Below are 22432 nucleotides of genomic sequence, written 5' to 3'. Positions count from 1 at the left end.
TCGGCGGTAGTGTGTAGCAGCTACTGCTCAATACACTAAGCTTTCCGATGTTCCGATCAGAATGACGTATGTGAAAAGTCTTACTCTTCTTTGTCGGACGCGCTTGGAATGCAATCAATAAAGCATTCTCCCTCGCTATCTGCGTTGTTCATTACGAGAGGCACAATCCGGGTAATGAGATGCTACACTGATGTGACTGATGATTAGTTAGGGCCAAATACATTGCGGGTTATAAACGTTAATTTCATGGAGATTATCGGTCATCCATAATATGAAATCCATGGTCGAAGTTATAAACCATGAACTTTGTACATCACTTGTACTACATGCTTCGCACTACACTATTGATTGATGGCAACTGCGCGACACGATATTATATTTCTGATGCTATTTTGTTCTTAATACTAATTTTTAATACTAATGGTGCGTTTTTCTGCTCTTATTTCATTACAGCGAAACAATGGCAATTGTCAAGGATAGTGCAACATTCTTCCAGCACGGCAACTCGGCCCAGTTCGACTACGTGCTCAAGCTGTACCCGAAAGCCCTGAAGCTGAAGGCAGAAACGCGAGGCAACGGCAAAAAGGCAGATAAACTATTACGCCTCGAAAAGTGGTACCAGAACGAGCTGCCGAAGTTGATCAAAACTCGTGGCCGCGATGCTCACCTGCTGCATGAAGAGCTGGTACAGACGATGGAGTGGAAGCAGACGCGCGGCAAGTTCTACCCGCAGCTGTCCTATCTCATCAAAATCAACACACCCCGGGCGGTGGTGATGGAGACGAAGAAAGCTTTCCGGAAGTTGCCGAACCTGGAGCAGGCACTGAATGCTCTCTCGAACCTGAAGGGTGTGGGAATTACGATGGCATCGGCTTTGCTGGCTGCTGCTGCGCCGGAAAGCGCGCCCTTCATGGCTGACGAATGTCTGATGGCAATTCCGGATATTGAGGGCATCGATTATACGACTAAAGAGTATCTAAAGTTTGTCACACACATCCAGCAGACAATGGAGCGACTAAACCTGGAAGAGGAAAGCAATGGCGCTGCAGAAGAATCAGCGGGCGAAAAGAAGGACAGTGCCACTAATGGCGGTGGCGGAGGTGGTAGCACAGCGGAGGCTGTAGCGGCCGACGGGGAAGGTAGTGAAAGCGCTGCCAAGGAGCCGGCAGGCAAGGAAGCCAAGGGTGATGCGACCGAAAATGGTGCGTCGGACAAGACGGGTCCGAAGCCGAAGAAGTGGTCAGCACATTCGGTCGAGCTGGCACTATGGACGCACTACGTCGTGTCAGATTTACAGCCGGAGCTGCTTGGCGGCATGCCGGGAAATGGCAATGGCGTTGCGGCTGATGCTGAGGGCGACGCAGCTCAGAACGGAATCTCAAAGGAAGAGGGTGGGGAAGATGAGGATGATGACGAGGTTGCCGATGAGGAGGAGGTAGATGGGGACAATGGCATCGTCGAGGATGAGGGTAATACGAACGACGAAAACTCTCGCACCGCTATGGTGGAATCGTCGGAATCGGAAAGCAACGAAGCGGCGGCTGCCGGAGGCGTCGTGTCCAACGGCAAAAGTACGCCGGGCTCGAGTGGCTCTGCTCAGGAGGACGAAGAAAAGCTCCACGATGCTGAGGATACGTCCAAGGATGCCACTGACAATAGCAGCACGGCCGAGGCAGCAGCGGTCACGATGACCGAATTAACGAACAATGGTACCTCGGTAACGGAACAGGTGCAGACAACCGCCGCCGCCAACACACAAGTGACACCTCTCGTCAACGACTGCACGAAAGCAACCGGTGAAAGCTTAGGCGATTCAGCAGTTGCTGGAAAGGACGCGTTGAGCACGACCAGCCCCGTCGCGGACAGTACCGAACCGGACACGCCGATCTCCACCGACAGCAGCAGTAATGGCAGCAACAAACGTCCTCTCTGCTGCGACGATAATGGCGAAGACACGCCAGAACTTAGCGCTCCGAAGCTGATAAAACTGTAGAGTGAAACGAAAGTCAAGAGAGCGACACAGGACGTAGATGTGTTCGTGGGGGCATGGGAGAGAGAGCGGGTTTAAAATGGGGGTGCAAATGGTGAGCCATTGTGCTTGACCGGGGATGTGGAGAGGAATATGAGGTGTAATGCGTAGGATAGTATAGTTTTTAGAACAGTACAACAACAATCATTACGGTCACTAAAAGAGGGGATATATCCAAGACGAGACTACAGTAAACGGAAAACAACACGACACGACAGCGATAAAATGCCTGTGCATCCTAACGTAGAGTGGCGAACCGACTTTTATTTGTACAACACCAATAATATCTAAGAAGGGACGTAAAGAACATACGTGCGCGGGTTTTTTTTAATTGGAAGAGAAAAACGAAACACATAATGTGCGTGTGAGTGATCGTAAGTAGGAGTTGATCGATTTTTTTTTCACAGTGAGAATTTAACAATCTTATTAATGGTCGCGAGCATTATCGTAGCTCGATCTAACGTTTGACGACCTCTTAAAAAGTGCTGCAGCATCCCAACAAGACGCATGTTGACATTTCTTTCGAAGGGTATGGCTTAGTTGTATTTTTTGCACAAGCCGGAATCGTTTTAAAATATATTTCCCAATGTTACGATTGGTTTTGGCAAGATTGTTTGTATTAATCTTGTCGGGCATAGTAACGAAATTTTACATGAAACAGTTGACAATTAAGGCCCAAAAAAACCTAATCCAAGTTGAAGTAGTTTCTGTGTCCTAGTCGATCTCACTACAGCTGCACATCGTCGAGTTTGTTAGCGCATTGCTTAACGTAATGGCACGACGCACTCTGTGCATTATTATGCGATAAAAATGTTCCCTTCGTTCACCACGCAATACAGACCAATTATTCCCAAATCAGCCGAACGTTTGAAGAAACGGAATGGATTTTTATTTTACCTGTCCGTAGTTTCACTTTATACGTTAGTGTAAGTGAAAAAAAATGCATGTTTATCTCATAGTAGGTACGATCTAAGTTTTTGTTCATTTTACTGTATTTATATACCTTAGGATAACCGTATCCAACATGAGCCGTCAGCTAGAAGTGCACGAATTTGTGTAATGAAATGCTTTTGAGGACGTTATTCGAGAGGCAATACGAAACACACTTCTTTAGAGGTTTGTCTCTTGAGGATTTTACGTACACTCTCATGGTGACCATTTTAACACGGTCAATAGTTTTTTTGGTTATTGCTTTTAATTATTCGATCATTAGGTTTCACTATAGGGCAATAGAGACAAAAATAAAACACTGCAAATTTAGACCGGGCGTACATACACACATCTGACAGTCTACAAAAGCAAAGTATTTGCTGAATAAATTGAATCCGACTGTTTACTTTGAATTTCATCTTCGGTGAACGTTCGTTTTTCATAAATGTATGAAACACGCTTTTGAATGTTTTAAATACTCGATTGCATTCATCCTTTAAATTTGTTTCTTCTTCTTATTTGGCGCAACAACCTTAGTCGGTCTAGGCATCACTAAGCCTCTTGGCCAGCTTGGCTATTTGTGGCTTGTTGGTGTATTTATAGCAGATTAGTCAGTCCTGCGTATTTGGGGGCTTGGTCGATACGGGGCTTGAACCCATGACGAGCATGTTGTTAACAGTACCACAGGGCCGTTTACATTGATTATTCCCCGCATTTTTACATTTTTTTTTTCAATTAACCGGTGGTAGCCCTGGTTGACTGATGTGTCAGCTCCTACAAGGTTGGACTGTTACGGTTGCGTGGTACAAATAAGTTAAGTAAGCCTGTTTAGGCCGGTATGAGCCCGCAGGTCGTTACGGCATGAATGATCGTTTCGGTGCAGCATGTTTCTTTTCACACTGCTGATCATTAAAAACTTTGAATGATTGATTGCGTTTAACGATTGTGTTTCAATCCAGCAAACAGTTTAGGCAAAAATCAAACACTGTAGAATATACACATGTCTGTACACCCCTTGCATACAAAAATCAAATGACTGAGATTTATATAGAAATACATGGAGCAAAACCTGGAGTTGGGTAGAGCTGATGAACACACACACAGGACACTGTAAAAATGCTGGCAATGAATGAGTATGGTATGAAAGTGTTATGTGAGTGCCTGTGCATTAATCTTTTTCTACACCAGTACGAGTGAATGAAAGCATGAAAGTAGGAAAAAACACGTGCATGTGATTTGGAAGCAGCTTTGGATGGCTTTTTCAGTTACTGATAGAAATAGTGAATGATAGGATATAATGAAGTTTGCATCCAATTACCAAGGAAAGAGCATTTTCGGATAAATTCAAGCAAGCAAGCAAGTAAGAAATGAGAAACAAATGTAGAGCCAAACACACAATACAGAAACACGACAGAAACACGCCCGAATGTAGAAACTGAAACGACGCAACAAAATAAATAAAACTTAACATCCCGAAAGGAAGGTTACTTGTACACGGGTGCAGCATTTCATCCAACTGCGCAGTGCGTCTCGAAAATGGTGGAACGAAAACGGAGAAGGTGTAAAAATACTACAATACAAGTGACTTATTAGAAGAATAAGTGACAATCTGCTGCGGTGTTTATAATTACTCTCATTTCCTTGAAATTGTATTTGGGCAATCCAAGGAAATGCTCAACAAAACCGCCCCAGGTCAGACAGTTTGCTCTGCAAACATTACCATAAAGCGCCGAAAACAAATAAAAATCCGTAAACCTCATGACCTCATGACCTTCTGATCGTGTGAAGATCAATTTACATTGCGACCGGAGAACGTTCCACTATTGCTTTCTTCCGACGCCATCTGGTGGAATTCGGAATTGGATACTTTGCTGACCGTGGAATGAAAAGAAGGGACATACTTATCACTCTTGGTTTTATTGAACATTGACGACCCTGAGGATATAGACGAGACCTGGTAGTATAGAGGAACAAAACGCGGAAACCTGTAACAAAACCTGATTTGTTTTGTGAAGGTAGTATTATTTTCTATAAAACTGATGATTAAAATACAATTTTTACTGTACGTACGTCCCGATACTACTGATGGAATGAGTAAAACACAGGGGCATTTGCATTTGCAATGCCTGTGTATGGTCGCAAACTATTTGATTGTTGTCGGGTTTACTAGAAAAAGCTGAGTATACAGCGTGGACATCTAACCATCATATGCAAGCATCAATAAGACTCATTAAAACTGACTAAGAATAGTGTTAAACGAAAGGTGAATTGTGCACGCCGAGCAGCAGCAGCAAGTGACTAAACAAAAAAAATGAATGAATGGTGCGCACACCATGTGGTGATGGAAATGTAAGAGAAAATTGGGGCAAAAAATGAAACAAACTAGCGTAAAGTACATATACCTGCACACAAACAAACTAACTCATCTTATACCGTAACTTCGTACAGCATAAAAATGATGATTCAAATGGAATAGAGACACGATAGATGAGTCACTGCAAATTGTTAGTGGAGTAGAGAGAAGTTAAAATTATTAGTATGTGGTAAGACAAGCAAGAACGATCTGGTGGGGAAATGCGAAACCGTATAGCAGGAAGGAACGGCGTGAATGAGTCGTGTGTGAGTGTGGCAATGAGTGAATCGGAAACAGTTCTGAAAGAATGGATGAATGAGTGTGCTGGAAGACAGTTAAGGAACGGTGGCAAAAGGCTAACAAAACATTTTTAATTATTATATGAATGCATTAAACGGAAATAGAAGAAGGAAAACATACAACACACAAACGAGAGGGAGAGAGAGAGAGAGAGAGAGAGAGAGAGAGAGAGAGAGGAGAGAGAGAGAGAGAGAGAGAGAGAGAGAGAGAGAAACAGCGCGGAAACAAACATTTGAACATAATTTGGTGAAACAAAAAACAAAAACCCGAACCCAGAAAGGCGAATGTTAGCGAATAGTTTATAGCGAAAGTGTCGATGGAGAGGAAAACAATATTTACGAATTAAATGTAACGATCACATGATACGATGCTAAAACATAAACAGGACACAAGACCGTAATATTTAAGGATAAGGTAATATTAAAAAAGGAAGAAAACCACAAGTTGAAAACGGTATCATACATTAATTTTAAAGCAAACAAACGCCTGCACCCGTAAAAGTTGAACAATTTATACCTATACAAGTACAGTGCTGCGGCGGTGACCGTTTTGGGGGTGGTTGGAAAGTTGGCGAAGTTGGCGAAAAGATAATTTATCCTTCTACACTACCGACACTGATAATAACATGCAACAACAACAACAAAGCGGCGAAAAGCAGAGCAAAGTAAAGCGAAACAAAACAGAGACAAACAATAGTGAGTAGATTCTAAAATCAATCAGAACAAACACAATAGTTAATAAAGCAAGGAAAGTGCAGTTTAGAATGTAAGAGGCAACCATCGCAAGAGTCAAAACAAATACAAGAAGTACATTGGCAAAACAGGCAAACACAAAACAACAAAAATCTACACATTCACAACACAACACATTTACACACTCACACATACACACTGAGACAAATGCAGCCAAGGCGCACCCTTACATGCACACAGACGAAACTTTATAATTGCATATAGAGTTTTATAATTTAAGCAGAAAAAGGAGAATAAAAACAAACAAAAAAATCTTATCAAAATGTATTTCTGTGTTCATATTTGTGTTCTATTTTTTGGAGCTTACTGTCTGTTGGAAGTATCCTTTTCGTTGTTTTATCTCTTTTTGTGTTACTTTTTAAACCTTGTGCGTCAGTTTCATGTTGACCCATATGGTTTGGATGGATTTTTCATGAACCCTTTATTTCAAATGGATGGAGAAAGAACACAAAATCATCCATATTTGATCAGATTTATTGGAATGGATACATAACGCGCGATCCCACTTACTGATCGCATTAAAATGCACGCTATAGGTACATGGCTGGCACACTTTTTTCCAACGATCCAACAATCCCGCTTAATCCGTTTTAACAAGCAAAACATCCTACACACAAACAAACCCCCCATACACACGTGGCCCCGCATGCATGTATGCAGAGCAGAGGCAAAGTACATCTAGAATTATTAACAAAAAAAGAACCGATAAAAATTGGAAGTACCACCACCCACCCACTAGGCCCTGCTTCACGGGGATGGACTCGGACAGGACACGATCGGGGCACTCCGGGTGCACTTCCACTAAATCTTCTCTAACTGCATTTCGAATTCATGTTTATGGTACGGCTTTATGGGCGCGCTCTATGCTGTGTGTGTGTGTGTGTGTGTGACGATGTGAGCCGGCTTACTACGATCTACTCTTTGCGGCGGGGAGAGCATAGCGTTCGCCCGTGTACGTGCGACCTAAAGCTGGCGAGAACAGCAACCGGGGGGTCATTTAACGTATCTATCTACGGCTTCGATGTTGACTAGCAAATGGCGATGCACCCACCACGACCGGGGACGACGACGATGCCACCGAAGTTTTGGATGCGCTTTTATGTTTAAACGATTATTTCCACTATTTATCACATGTGTGCGCGGGGTGAGTGTTTATGCTGTTAAAAGGTACGCTCGCTTTCAGTATCCTCATGCTTCTCTCTCCTTCTCTCCATCTCTCTCTCTCTGTCTATCTACGAGAGGGAGTGGTTGGTGAGGAGGGGTGTGGAGTGTTTTGTTGGTAAATTTGTGGCTTTTTTTAAGAGTCACTCTTAAACCGAGAGGAAACTATTGTATACACTTTATCTCTCTTAAATGGTTGCGTTTTTTTGGTGACTCCGTCCGCACTGCAGGGAATTGTGTATGTGTGAACGGACAAAGTACAGTTCGAATAAAGAGTTCATTTTTCGTATGTAAAAAAACCTCAAAAGGGTGTGGCAGGGAGTAGTGGTAGTAGAGAATCGCTTCCGAGGGAGAAGGAAATGTTTAAAAACACTAACATCGCGTGTATTGGTAACAAAGTGCGTCCCGGGTGGGAGAGGAACAAGAGCACACAGCTAAGTAAACACGAAAAATAATCAACGCGAGACACGTTCGCTGGTCGTGCCAGGGGCTGGGGTTGCCAGCTTTACCAACCATCACCGGTGTGCATCGCTCCCGTCCGCTCTGGCTCTCTTGATCCTTGGTAGGACCAGTGTTATTGCACGCCATACCAGCTTCACCACATATCATGGCAAGCAGGTAGAGAGGAAGGAAAAAAAAGAAACGAGATAATAAAACGAAACGAAAACACGCGAGCAATTTAGATACGAACACGCTGAAAAGTGTAATCTCGCAAAAATGGAATAGCGTTCGACAACACCTGCCCACCGCCATACTGCCATAGTGCTGCGCCACACTGTGCTATGGATACTGGGAGGCTAGACGCATCAAAAATCGGCAACAAGCGCAGGTTGCTTATGGTGGATGGGTAAGGAGTGGGAGGGGGGGGGGGAGGGGTTTGTATGGTGAGAGGAAAATGGCGCTTTTTACATTAATGCATCAGACAAAGTGCATTTGCATATGTGCATATACACACATTGGCTGGCAAGGGCCTGGTCTGTATGATGTTGCACCATATTTGCTGCACTCGGTGCCTGTGTGCCCATCACGTACCGTGCTGTGTGTTTGTTTGAACAACTTTCATCAATAAAAATAATATAGGGTATTTTTGGGTGGATCCTTGTTGATCCTGTGCGGTTGGGGTCAAAGTTTTTGGTGTGCGTTAGTGTAGTAGGGGGTAGTTTACACAGTTCCGAAAAGAGAGGGTTATGTTTTGTGATTCAATTTCCTATTATTTAATTGCAGCATCCGAATTTCCGAACCCAGGAGTTGCATGTGAATCAGATTTAGATTACATTTCATAGATTTTAACCTAACGGTTTCACGTTAATGCACGCATTTCTGTGGATGATAAATTGCACCCGACAAGCTGTTTTTGAGGAAAACATTCACATGGTGCTCGACGATTGTTTACATCGAGATTTTCATTCAACCTCTGTATGATATCATGCACTTTTATTGCATGTAATTTTAATAGAAATAAATCATTTGAATTTGTTGAATTTCTGGAAAAAGTGAATGAAAGGCGGGGGGTGTATTGTAGTTATGGGTTCTTTTTCCATAGCACGCACGGTTCAAATGAAAAAAAAAAATAAAAAAAAATCAACCTACCTAAAAATTGAACATAACAAGTTTAAAATAGACTCTTTCATTGGAAAGGTAATCAAAAATTGGAATAAAGCAAAAGCATATGTTCTTTTTTCCTGGAAATTTTAGGTTGTTGGAGTTTTACTGGAGTTTTTTTAAGGTTGTTATGTTCGTTTTTTCTCTTTTTCTCTAGAAAATCCAAATGAAAAAGAACACAAATCGTGAATAAATCATGTCAAATTCAAAACCCCTTTTCAAAAATGTTAAGATGCAAGTAGTAGGTTCAATTAATTTACATTCTTTGTTTCATTTCTTACTGTGTAATGATGAAATGTGCCAATCACCAGGACATACTAATTCGTTCCTATCCCTCGGTTAAAACAAGATCGCAAAATGACATGAAGTATAAGTGAAGCTTCCTTCTTGTACACCTGCATTTCCCGAAACGTTGCAACTTTTCACATTAAAAAAAGGGATGGTTTAATTGGGATTTGAATTGCGAGAATCTCTCGCTGTGCCACACTTGCCACCAATGAGCAAAACCCAGAGTTCAATCGTTAACCTCCATCCTGCCCTTAAACCCATTCGCCCAGAATAACTATCTTTATTGCCAGAATATGCCTGCACTGCATAAAGCAGCTCAGAAACGGAGGCTGGTACAATCACTGTTGACCCCAAACATGAAGACCGCTCCGCTTATTCCATTTCCCCTCCGATTCTTTAAATCGTAAAACAAACAATTAGGTTGACTGGTTGTTCGGCGCAAGCTTTATTCCTTTTTCGGTAAGCACCGCCAGCACGCGTGTTTCTTCAAGATGCTGTGCCCGAGCAGTGCAAGCCCAATGCAGGCCACCGATCCCTTATTTGGTCAGTGATGAAAGACGCCTTCGGTGTAGACTCTCGGTCGTCGTCGTTGTCGTCGTCGTCGTCGTCGTCGAACAAAATAACGAGAGTGAGAAGGAGAGCCAAGCCAAACAGGTCCATTGTAACCTCCATTTCGACGACAATATCAAAACGACGACAACACCACTCCTCGATGGCGTGCTATTATTGTTGTGCGCTTTCGATCGGAGAATCCATTCATTTTCCTTTATGTTTTTCGCTGGTTGTTTCTGTGTTTGGAAGACCGTCTGCTGGTCGGTTTATGGTTGCGGCGGCGATTGCATCGTACCAGGACGCCCTGGTTGGGGGAAGATAGAAAGGGTCGCATTTGCAAGGGTTTGCGTCTAGAGGGGACCATCCCAAGAACGAAACCTTGAGACTGGGCATAAAATCACTCTGTTTCTGGTGTATTCTTGGGCGGATGCTATTCCCGTGCTGTGTCGATCATTATGATACTTTTACGATGCATACAGCTGGTGCATAACGAGTATGGGCGTACCAACAATATTGAAACTACTGTCAATGCGTTTGAAATGCGGGCGAAGATATGGGCACGTAAACATGAAAATTGAAGTCAGCAGTTAAGTGAATTGGTACCTAGGAACGAATGGTTTTTGTTTTGTTGGAAGAGTGTGATTCACGCGTACCACTTTTCAATAGCTTGAAGCTCAGTGGTTTGGAATTTAGTCTGCCAAACAAAGAAGTCACATGGACGTTGTTATATTTGGGCAATGTGAAGTTAGATTTGAATTATTTTTTTAAATATAGTAAAGAAACTGAACCACTTGGCCTGTGGACCGTGAATCAACTTTGCAGTATTTAGTGCGATCTTATTGTGCAATTTATGGTACGATAAGCTTTCAAATGTAAGTAGAGTTCATAAGTAGAGACATCACTATAGGAGAATGCGCCAGAGAAATCATTCCACTTACCGATGATTAAAGACCACAAAAGTGTAAATTTGTAGCTTCTTCTTTTTTATTATTTATTTATTAATTTATTTATTTCCAAAATGTCCTTACATATATGTGGCCTAAGCAACTTTACAACTATCCTATACTATGCTGAACTATCACTAACTATTCTATTAAGAGCTGATTGAAAAGATTTAATAGGTGATTTTAAAAAATAATAGAGCGATTAAAATTAAAATACACATAGATAAAAAACTCTAGACATGGACAACAAAGGTTCATTAGAGCTATACTGTCGCCTCCTAATGACAAAATCTATACTGTGTGTACTAATGTTCAGCTATACTGACTCAGTTCTATTTTACTTAGGAAGTCACGATTTGTTAGTGTACTTCTTCTTCTATTTGGCGTAACGTCCTACGCGGACATGCCGGCCTATACAGGCTTTCGAGGCCTGATCAGGCTAGTTAGAATGACTATGACCAACGTCATTTGCCAGGTGAAGGTGGATAGAAAACTCCTAGGGCCTTTGGCTACCATCAAAGGTCTGTGCCAGGGGGACGGGCTTGCTTGTCTCCTATTTAACCTGGCACTAGAGAGGGCCATCCGCGACTCGAGGCTGGAGACTTCGGGTTCCTGACATACGCTGATGATATAGACACCATTGGTCTTCGACTCTCCTATGTAGCAGAAGCCTACCAACTTGATGGACCACTTGATAGATACAAAGATTGATGTAGTTTTGTATAGATAGGGCAAATGTACCAATAGTGGTGCAATTTTTAGGGGTATAGATGTGGTTTAATAGATGTAAAGTAATATATTTTATCTTCGCAATCACAACCATTTTTACTATCAAACACAACAAATTTACGAAAAAATACATATTTTGTGTATTTATGTATGTATTGTAAATATATGTATATTTACATATTGTGACTGCTTCATTGTACCTACCGTTATTTATATTTTAGTGAAAACAATACGACCAATCAAAAATATCCTGGAAAAAATCTAGAATCTCCTGTTTTTATTGGTGTTATGACTATAACCGCTATAGGAACATGCTAGTTTTGTGTACTTATAATGGCACGATCGTAAAAACCACTTAAAAAATAAAAAAAGGAGTCAAAAGGCAATGAATTTTAGCAAATCAACAACATTTCATGACATTGATGTTGAAAAAGTAATAACTGCATTGTTATGTGGTCATTTACAGTCATGTATGAAATCATAACCGCGCGGCTACATGAGGTGAAATATACAGCGAAATGAACTATTTGACAGGCGAAATATCTGACGGATAAAGCATCACAGCAACCAGCTGATGTGCAATGTAAACAAATAACGTGCACAAAATCGTAATTAAATCCATTAAATAGCTTCAATATAGAGTACTTCGTTAATTTTCAGTCAACAGTTAATAATTTCTTCCAATTAGGGAATGTTCTGCATGAGAAGATATTATTTTAAATAGAATTTCGAAAGCTGATGTTGTGTCTCCCCCAACCCTTTAGCTATACCTGTCAGATATTTCACCTGTCAAATAGTTCATTTCGCTGTATATTTCACCTCATGTAGCCGCGCGGTAAGGATTTTGGAAAAAATTAGACACATTTCACAAGCATTTTTCTGTCACTATGTAACGGAATGGGCCGGTTTGGTGGTACAGTCGTCAACTCGTACGACTTAACAATATGCCCGTCATTGGTTCAAGCCCCGAATGGACTGTGCCTTCATACGTAGGACTAACTATCCTGCTATGGTAATCAATAAGTCACTGAAAGCCAAGCTCACTTCACTAGTGGTTACTTGGCAGGCCTTGATCGTCAGCAGTTGTTGTGTCAAAGAAGGAAGAAGAAGATGTTACGGAATGGTCCCATTTAACTTTTAACCCCTTTGTAAAATACCAGAGCACATTTAACAATAACATAAATAACTTAATTATTCTTAAATTATCGTATGGAGCGCATTTTAGCACAATATCACCATTGGTTGGTACGTTTATCCTATGCTCTTAGAAAACTGAAAAAAAAATTTTTTTTAGATAACAATTATTTGTTATTGCGAACTCTGACTGCTTCCAATGTTGTCCGGTCATTGGGTCGTATCAATTGATATTTGTATAGAGTGATCCTGTATAGAACGTAAATTGATTTGTAAAAGTTATAAAGAGAATATAACAATAATGATCATTTTCTTAGAGTGCCAATTATTGCCTTGGCTTTCTGGTTTATGCGTATTAACTCATCGATAGTTTGTTAGTTTGAGGTAATAAAAATAAAAATATTCTCGTCAAAAAGCTCTAGAAGATGTCTCATGAGACTATTTAAAAATTAGTTATTTTAAAAAATTTATTTTGTAGAGAATGTGTGAGAATTTTAACATACGTTTTAATGACATAAAGTAACATTTCACCAGGGGTCGATGTAATCTGGGGATTTATCATAATTTAAGCATCTCGTACATAAGCATCAAGCACCTCGTATAAGTGCTATATTCTATCCTATATAACCTATCCTAATTTCTATAAGGCGTCGGTTCGTGGAAGTTACTTTACCACGTTTGCCTTATACGTTTTGTCCGTTTTTCTAACGCATCAAGTTTGAACAGGAGACAGGTAAAGCGGGTCCCTTTGGCGCAATTTGACGAATTTTCAACCGTCTACCACCGGACGTTGTTCATGAAAATATTTTCAAACTGGAAAGATATATATTTATTTCACATTTTCTATCTATAAAAACACAGCAACACAAGGATTGCAAAAAAAAAAAAATCATTATAAAAAAGTGTAATTTTAAAAGCACGTCACAATACCTGACAATGTTGCTAGTGAACTATACTGCTCAGCCCTGTACTGTAGTTTGTTAGCACACCCGGGTACATAATTTGCATCACTTCTCTCTTTATCATTTCATCGTGCTTAAAAAAGCACAATATAGCTGATGTACTAGCACCAGTTGCAATAACATTTGCGTATGCAGCCCGGAGACTGTTCCGACTTTAGTTGGTTAGCATGTTCCATTGTTTGGCTTGGCATTGTGACGGAATGCGTTAAAGGATGCACCATAAACAGACACCCAAATACACTAGACGCAGAGCTGCATAGGAAACTCGTTTCGATTGTGTATTGCATCCGTTGTTTCACGAGCGGTGTAGCGTAATATGGACTTAATTAAATCCGGCTATCATCAGGGTAGCGCCAGTAATTAAAACCGTTTGCAACCCCTTTACTCGCGCACGGGCCGATTTGGTGATGCGAAATAAGTACGCTTTTGTTGTGGCAAAAGTATGATTTCTTTTATTTAGCGCCCTTTGTTCCGAACTTTACTGAGCCTAATGGTAATTTTTGGTCTCTGGAGCAGAGCGAGAAGCGAATAAAATTATGTAGATTTTTGCTTTCATCGTTTATATTTTATCTGTGCGTTTATTGAGCCTTGGTATGGTGAAAGAGAGCAAGTGTGGTTTGAATTTTCTTCCTTTTTTTGTTGGTTGTCTTTTCAAAATCGCACTCTTACAAATAAAGCACTAGCAGCTGTGAAAGGCATCGTCCCTCCGTCGGCATCGTTTCACTGATTACCTTTGATGGCGTTGGTCACACTTGAACCGTAAAATAGCCACCGACAGACAAACGATAAAAGTTGTTTTAATAATGCTAATAATGCTAATATTGGCCAGCACCGGAGGAGGAACGCTCCGGTGTAAGGAGTGCCATTGTTGCCGACGCCTGGAATGGCGCTCACGGGAGCAATCACGCGAAAGCTTGCCACAGCTTGCCACACCGCCGCTGGGGTCACGAACGTCGTTGCGCGCTGCCCGATTTTCAATTAAGACTTTGCCATTATCACGTATCCAGCGTATCGTTTGTAGCCAGCCACCCGGCAATGGCGGCCGGCATAATGGACGGAAAAAAGTAAAGCTTGCAATCTCCAATTTTCCACCCCTTATGCTTAATCTCCCTTATGTCGTTGATGGGCGTGGTGCAGAGTGGGCAAGAGAGGAAGCTTTTCATTCGTGCACGGGGCCATCGGCACAGGACCCCCCGTAACGAGGATCACATTTAGTGACAGCTTTACGGAATTGGGGGATGGGGCCGGTGACACGGGCAAACAGAGATTATCATCATGGTGTGGAGACTTTGGTTAATTTTCTGGTGACAGCAAGAAATGTGCTTTTTTCTGCCCTCGAGATGCACACATTGTGCGAAATGATTTCGGACAACGCGTTAAGATTATGAATGTTGTTGTTAGAAATAATCATTCGCTCAAGATGCAATTGAAATGGCTTTTAAAACACTCCAACATAGTAGTTTGTGCCAAAAAAGCACACCTTGTTCCATAGAGTTCGTTACTTACAGGAACCGTTCATCGGTCCAGCAATGTAACACCAACGTAGAAAGGTATTTGGCTCTACTTTAGAGCGAGGATCCGAAACTCCGGAGATTGGCTAAAGGTTAATTACGGGGGCAAAATACCAGTATACACCTTCTGCACCCCAAGAAACAGAGAGAGAGAGAGAGAGAGGTTGGGAGTGGTCTCAGGTAATCAGTAACTGACAAAAACCAACTTAACCAAGGAGCAAACTACTGGGATAAGCTTACACGCGCGCTAGCTCCATTGCCACCAAGCTCTGCCCCCGGCACTGTCCCGGGCCCGCCCATCAGCTAATTTCGTCGAATAAATTATGCATCCCTACGGCTGCGGACCGGTGGGGGTGCAGGTGTGCACGAGCCACCGGCTTTGCCTTCCCTTTGGTCGTTGGGTTCACAAGAAAATCAATTAGCATCATTACTTATGCAGACTAAACCGTTTCCGGGCTCACGCTCGGGAGGCGGACGGATGCGTACATACGCGTAGATGCGCCACATATCAACCACCGGGCACAACACAGGCGCGCTGGATCCAAACCGGGCCCACGGTACTGCACGGATCTGCACAGAAAGGCTAATGAATTTATCGTCGCGTTGCACGGTGTTAACAGCCGCTCCGCTCAATTTGTGTGTGTGTGTCGGTGTGTGCGTGAACGTGTATGGGTTTAGTTTAACTAATGTGTTACTATCTTCTGCGTTTCAGTTTCTTGGCCAGGCCACCGTGCAAGGTGTGATGACACAGGGCGAAACGTAAATCTATGGAGGATAATTAACACTTTTGCCATTGTGTTGGGTGAAAAGCGATAGGTAAGTGTTGGTTTGCCCGTACATCTTCTCTACAATGCCACTCCGCTCGAATCGTTCGTACTAGAAGTCGTAATAAATGTCTGAGTACGATCGTTTCAATGTAACATGCGTTCCTTCTTTTTATTCCAAGCTTTTTCCTTTGTCTTACTTCTTCGATTTTGCAGAATGTTATGCCTTATGATTATTTTGATCTTGGAAAAGTGATCTTGTTTCTTACGTTAATGTCTACGATTGTTCCTACGTTGCAAACATACTGCAGGGAATAGTTAGTCGAGGTGCGAGTTGTACACCTGGTTCAAAACAGCCACTGCATCGGTTCCAGGACCGATACTGGTTCAAAATTTGTGCTCAATTCAAAACCAGGTACAATTTCAGGACCAGATATAATATAGATTTCCAAAACCGGAATAGATTAGTGAATGGTTACAAAGCCGATGTGGGTTTGTGATCTGTTGGTACAGATTTAATAATTAAGTAATGGTCCGGCATAATCGAGCGAAACGCCCAAAGCGAGTAAACTTCTCTTTCGCTAAACCGAGTGAAAAAATGAAGAGAGGAGTTTCCGGGAAAGCCTCAGTTAATTACAAGTGTGCTAAAAAAGGTGTTTATAGTTTATCTCTCTACATGATCAGTTCCAGTTCAAGCCCAATGGTACAGTTTAACCTAGTACAGTATGGATTCGTGGTTGTTTCCAGGAACGGTATGGATTAAGCATCAGTTCCATATTTGTTCTTTGTTATTTATTAAGTTAAATTCTACGGATCGCGAGTGGCCCTCTGGAAACGAGTTCGCTTGCATTCATTACATTAAAGCCACGTTTCAGTCATGAATTTGTCACCTTTAGTCTTTGGTAAAAATAATTAACGCGTAGAAGATCGCACGGCATGAATACAATTTAACAACGCAGCGCGCGATATGTCAGGCTAACGACGATCACAAATTACGTTAAGCTCACAGCACATACGAATAAACGGATCAGAGGAACCGAAACGAGTTCTGCGTTCCTCCACATCGAGTAGCGATCTAGCTCGGAGCAATCGTGGCGGGACATACATGTTGAGTCTCGAAAGAAGCGCCGACGGAATGGATCCGATTGTCAAAAAGTCCCGCGACAAACAGCCTCTGAGCGTTGCAGTGCTGTTGCTTCAAAGTCTCCAAGCGCACAGTGCCTCTCATAGTCCAGCTGGACACTCCAGGAGCCCAAAGTGAGCCGCTTGAACTTGCGCTGGATCGACTCTAAAAAGGCCAGGGACTCTAAATTGGCTTCATTCGCCTATTTCAATCGGTTGCTTCATTCTAAGATTAAAATATAACATTCTTCTTTGCAAGCCATATGTGGCTTGCGGTTATCTTATACCGGTTAATCTCGGTTTACTTAAAGCTATTATCTGTTGATTTGATTATAAATGTGGTTTTCATTAGAGTTCTTTATAAAGGCTAGATATACGAAGGAATTGTAACAGGTAACTATCGCTGTCTGGTGAGAGGATGGTGTAGATGCTGTGGTCCAATTTCCAGGTGATGCGTTCTGCTGTATAACCATGGCATTCGGTTAAGATGTGACGGACGGTAATGTCGACGCCACAGCATTTTTTGCAATAAAAAGGTGTGTGTGTGAGCCGGGTGTGTACTTACTTACTTACTTACTTATCCGGCACTACAACCGCTTTGCGGTCTTGGCCTGCCTCAGGAGTGTCCGAAACCGCTCACGGTCTCGCGCCTTCGTCTGCCAGTCCGTTATCCCGGCCTTAATGGCGGACGCCTCCACGCCATCTTGCCACCTCAATTTGGGCCTACCACGCCTCCTCTGTCCTTGTGGACGGCCTAAAAAGACGGGTGTGTAAGGTGGAGTTATTTTGACCAGTCACGGATAAGCAGGAACAGCTTTGCATATGCATATTGATTCAAGATCAGTACCAGGATGAGTATGAGTTGCGTATCAGTACCGCGGCTGGTACTGGTTTAAGATTAGTTTCAGTTTCGTTTTGGTTTCGGTAATAAGTCATCGGATAGCTCGTCACAAGTTCCTGATTTGGATTGGGGTTTGTAGCATTTTCTTTTAACATACACATCACAGTAAAGGAGATCTGGGAAATTTCATTGCGTAGCCCTGCAACCAGGCCAAACAAACTATTTACTTTCAAATTTCACGTAAAACATTTTAAATGTTGACTTTGACTTTGTTATTAATAAAATTTAACAATGATAAGTTTAATCAATTTTTGGATGGTTCCTCCTGTATAATAAAAACAAATATAAATAATAAAATAGATGCTAGCCACAAGCTTTTATAAACCAAAAGCTGTGAAAATACAGGGTTGCCCAAGATGTTTTGATTATTTCCCGAGAATTTTTGGTTGCTTTCCATAGTTTTTTGGGCATTCCTCAGATTTTGTTTGGTTCAATTGTAATGGTGTTTAATGGGACAATACGAATAAGTCGTAGGAACGAACCAAAAACCTATGGGATACGATGAATAAATCGTGAGACGAACCCCAAAAACTATGGGAACCAATCAATAAATCGTAAGGAACCCTGTACTAAGTATGCGTGAGTTACATTTGTAACTTTTGATGGTATTGTTTAAAAAGCATGGCTCAGAACAGGAGAGTAGTAACAATAAAAAAAGCTTCTGGCAATTATGGATCAATCACAACATGTAGCAGGTATCATATTATAGAAACGAATGATGGTAAATTGAAAAGTGTTGTAGAAATGTACTACAATGTAGCTTTAATTTAAGAAAACTCTACACGCTTCCATACAGTTTCCTTTGTTCGGAAGGAATAGCTATTCTCCTGTGTCCATGCTAGAAAAGATCATCCAATAGCTTCTTTGTTCCGGCGCCTTAAAATCGGCAACCCAAACCGGCCGGTATAATAACCGTTTATCAAACACACGCACCAACCGGCACCCGTACAATGGCGCTTCGCACCGTCCTTACGCATGTCTAGGGAGCGTTCAACAGTGCCACCAAACGTCGCTCACTTACCCAGTGTCGCCGATATATGTGTGTGAAGATCCAGACAAGCAAGGATCGTTAAGAGCAGAGACCGTATGTGAAAAGTGGCATTACTGCCAACACGTTGAAATTTATTCACAAAACTATACAGCCCCGTACATTCGTGTCATTTGCCGTGGTCCCAAGTAATGGGGCCAAGTAACCGATGGACCCTCCGGACAGCGAGTAGAGAGGCAACACACGGGAAGTAAATTATTCTCCGGCCAAGAACCGCAGCACTATCCCCGTTCCATAGCCGGAAGTAAGCCTGGGCAGAATGTAAAAACAGGTTTACATGGCGTCCGGGGACAATTTTGGGGAAACCGAACCGAACGACGGCAGCGCAAAGTTTCTAATATAACCCCCAATGTAATAAATAAGACAATTCGGCGATGGTGAAGGCGAGTGAGAAAAGGGGTGTGGTAGAGGCTCTTATTTCGGTGGGTGAAAACTGGACCGTCGATTCCTCTACCCTTCGCCCGCCGGGTGGAATCGAAATCGCCCAGACGTGCCTGTGCAGCTTAAGCATCAAATTGATTCGAAAAGATTCGTTCCAGTTTCTCCTTAAGGACCGATTAGAGGTAGTGTGAAAGTGGAGATACTTACTTACTTATCCGGCGCTACAACCGTTTTACGGAAAGTGAAAATATGTTACAATTGTTCTAGTAATATCCACAAAACAAGACCAAACATGACGTTTTATGCATTACAAGATAGACAATTGAATTTTTCATTGATAGAAACATGAATTTCAGGTAAATTAAACAGTTTTAATATTTTTTTTCTAAATGACCCTATTCAAATGTGTCCTATGAGAGAATACACTGACATTCAGTTTGGTCATTTTATTCATTTTATTTTTGCACGTTTTTAAACGAAAAACAACCAATTGTTTTATTTTTGTGCTTACGCTACCTCTGCTCCCACCTTTACAGCTAAATGGATAAGGGAGCAGTCATTCGCAGCGTCAACTGAAGTCGGGCGCATAGCCAGGGACTGGACAGTAATTTTCCCACAAAGTCTAGCATATTGGTAGCTTGTTTTCTTTTTTGTCTGGAAAACACATCGCCCGTTGTGGTTTGGCTACGGCACAACAAAAGAAAAGTTAAGATTAGAACATATTTATAACGATAAACCAACCGCACGTGTTTGTGTGTGTGTGCGCGTGTGTTTGTGGCCCATTTTGTTACGATTGGTGTGATAAAAACAACGTTCAAAGCTATGTATTTTTATGCTCTACCGATAGCAGCATTTGATTTGATTCCAAAACTTCTCGAAACTGACCGACGGACCGGGCAATCGAAACTAATGTGAACCTAAGAAACTCGGTTCCGGTACCGGACCGCACCACCACAACACGTACACATTTAAATCATACCGATAAAAGTTGATCCCTATCATGCATCATCTCGTTACCGTTGCGGGAGTCCGTGTGCATGAAATGGGTAATGTCGTCTTGGGTCTTGGGCAAAAAGTAAGTCAGTAAGTTCGTTGACCATTGCAACCGTGTTCGTGCGAAGATCGAGGTGAAGCTGGTGCGGGTCGTGCAGTTAAACTCCCGAAAGTTACAGCCATTTCCGTCCCACGGGTCACGCTGCTGTTAATCATAACATATGGTGCACAATTATCGTAAAGTGCGCCCCAAAAACACGATCTTTTCAGCGCTCTTTCTTATCTCAACGGAGCTGGTGTGGTTGAAGGTTTACTTTCCCTTTCCTGTGATTGCCGTCTACGTGCGTGCACGGGTGTTGATGGGTGATTTTGCGAAGGAAATGCTTTTAGTTGATTGAAACCATTGGGCCTGCTAGTGGAATGGAGTCGGTATGTCGGTGGGATTACCTGCAGGAACAGAGCAAAACAAAAACAGATGTTATTATATGTATCCACATAAGGATTGTTGTTGGTGCGTTATACTTTTGGTTGGAGTGGAAATGTTGTGATGCGGATGGTATTTTACACCTTTGTTTTGAATTGTCTTACGAGATTATTTAGGATATAACGCCACCCAATTGGAATATGTTTGAACCATAGCTTAGCTAATATGCTTAATCACATTCGGTGTTCATTATAGCTAAGTTGTAACACAAATTTCTTCTTCTTTAGTACAACAAAGGTTGTCGGCCAAGGCCTGCCTATACCACTAGTGGGGCTGGGCTTTCAGTGACTTATTTATTAGCATAGCAGGATAGTCAGTCCTACGTATGAAGGCACAGTCCTTTCGGGGCTTGAATCCATGACCGGCATACTGTTAAGTCGTACGAGTACCACCAGACCGGCCCATAAGAGCGTGAGGAAAGAGTTGCGTTGGCTAACGATCGTTTGATTAGCCTTGATCGTCTTATTTAATTATTTATTTACATTGAATCTGTTTAAATTTGGAAGTGTAACACAGAATGGAAATGTATTAACATATAATCAAAGCTTACTTCGATTCAATGGTTACAGTTGTAACAAACTTTTGTTTATAAAGGGTTTGAGCTTATTTGCCTCATTTATCTTTAAAAAAATCTACTATTAAATCTCTCTCTTTAAATTGTCTTCCGCAATGGTGTAATAAGAAGAAGTAAACATTGATTCGACGTTTGAACTCCGAGGTGAAACAACGTGTTTGATTCTCAAAGTGACGGTTTCAGAGTGTGTCTGTGTCTGATACAGCGATCCAGTGATACAAGTCGGGATAAGAAAGACTGAGGGAGGGAGAGAAACGTGATACATGGGAGTTCATGACCCAGGAGGGGGCATTCTCCACGAAAACTATTATGAGATGCTCGAGAATGAACCGAAGAGAAAAATCGGAAAGAGAGAAACAAAATGGTAATATTAGATAATGAATGCACGGAAGAAGAAATACTCCTGCTGATGGAAGCAACAACGTCTAACAAAGACCTAGGCCGAATTAATCCATTCCTAATAGCAAAAATACTGGACAATGCGATTATTGGAAAACCGACTCAGGTAAATCGCCTGTAAAGATAGTAAACTGTTAATACGTGTACGTAACCAGAAACAGGCGAAAAAAATAATGACGATCAAATCAATTCCGGACTATAGAGGGGAAATAGTAGTAAAGAAAAAAGAACACCCCACACTAAACACATGTAAAGGTCTAATAAGATGCCCTGACATTGAGTTTCTGACCGAAGAAGAAATCATGGCCGGACTCAAAGAACAAAGAGTAGAAGAAGTCAGCATCATGAAAAGCAAAGTAAATGACAAACTAGTTAATACTAGAACGGCAACATTTAAGGCAGGAAAACTCCCTTCGCATGCTAGACTTGGGATTGTACCCACTGAAAGTGGAATTAAACATCCGAAGGTCCATGCGGTGCAAAACGTGCATGAAGCTCGGTCACACAAGAAAATGGTGT

General features: G+C 41.9%; 2 protein-coding genes across 5 annotated transcripts in view; both read left to right on the top strand.

The window, feature by feature from the left end:
- The window catches only part of LOC121590427, a 33870-nt gene extending 27604 nt beyond the window's left edge, over nt 1–6266 (top strand). Inside the window, exon 2 of the mRNA XM_041910101.1 lies at nt 454–6266. Coding sequence (XP_041766035.1) covers nt 461–1993 — 1533 coding nt within the window. The 5' untranslated portion in view covers nt 454–460 and the 3' untranslated portion in view covers nt 1994–6266. The remainder of the gene's footprint in view (nt 1–453) is intronic.
- The window catches only part of LOC121590426, a 135073-nt gene that overhangs the window by 35632 nt on the left and 77009 nt on the right, over nt 1–22432 (top strand). For 2 of the 4 annotated variants that reach the window (XM_041910098.1, XM_041910097.1), the window contains exon 2: nt 15960–16063. The exons of the other annotated variants lie outside the window; for them this stretch is intronic. The gene's annotated coding sequence lies outside the window, so the exon portion shown is untranslated. The remainder of the gene's footprint in view (nt 1–15959; nt 16064–22432) is intronic. 4 annotated transcript variants of the gene reach the window in all.

This window comes from Anopheles merus, chromosome 2R, assembly GCF_017562075.2.
Source record: "Anopheles merus strain MAF chromosome 2R, AmerM5.1, whole genome shotgun sequence".
Lineage (NCBI taxonomy): Eukaryota > Metazoa > Arthropoda > Insecta > Diptera > Culicidae > Anopheles > Anopheles merus.
This window is presented reverse-complemented; position numbering and strand designations above follow the sequence as displayed.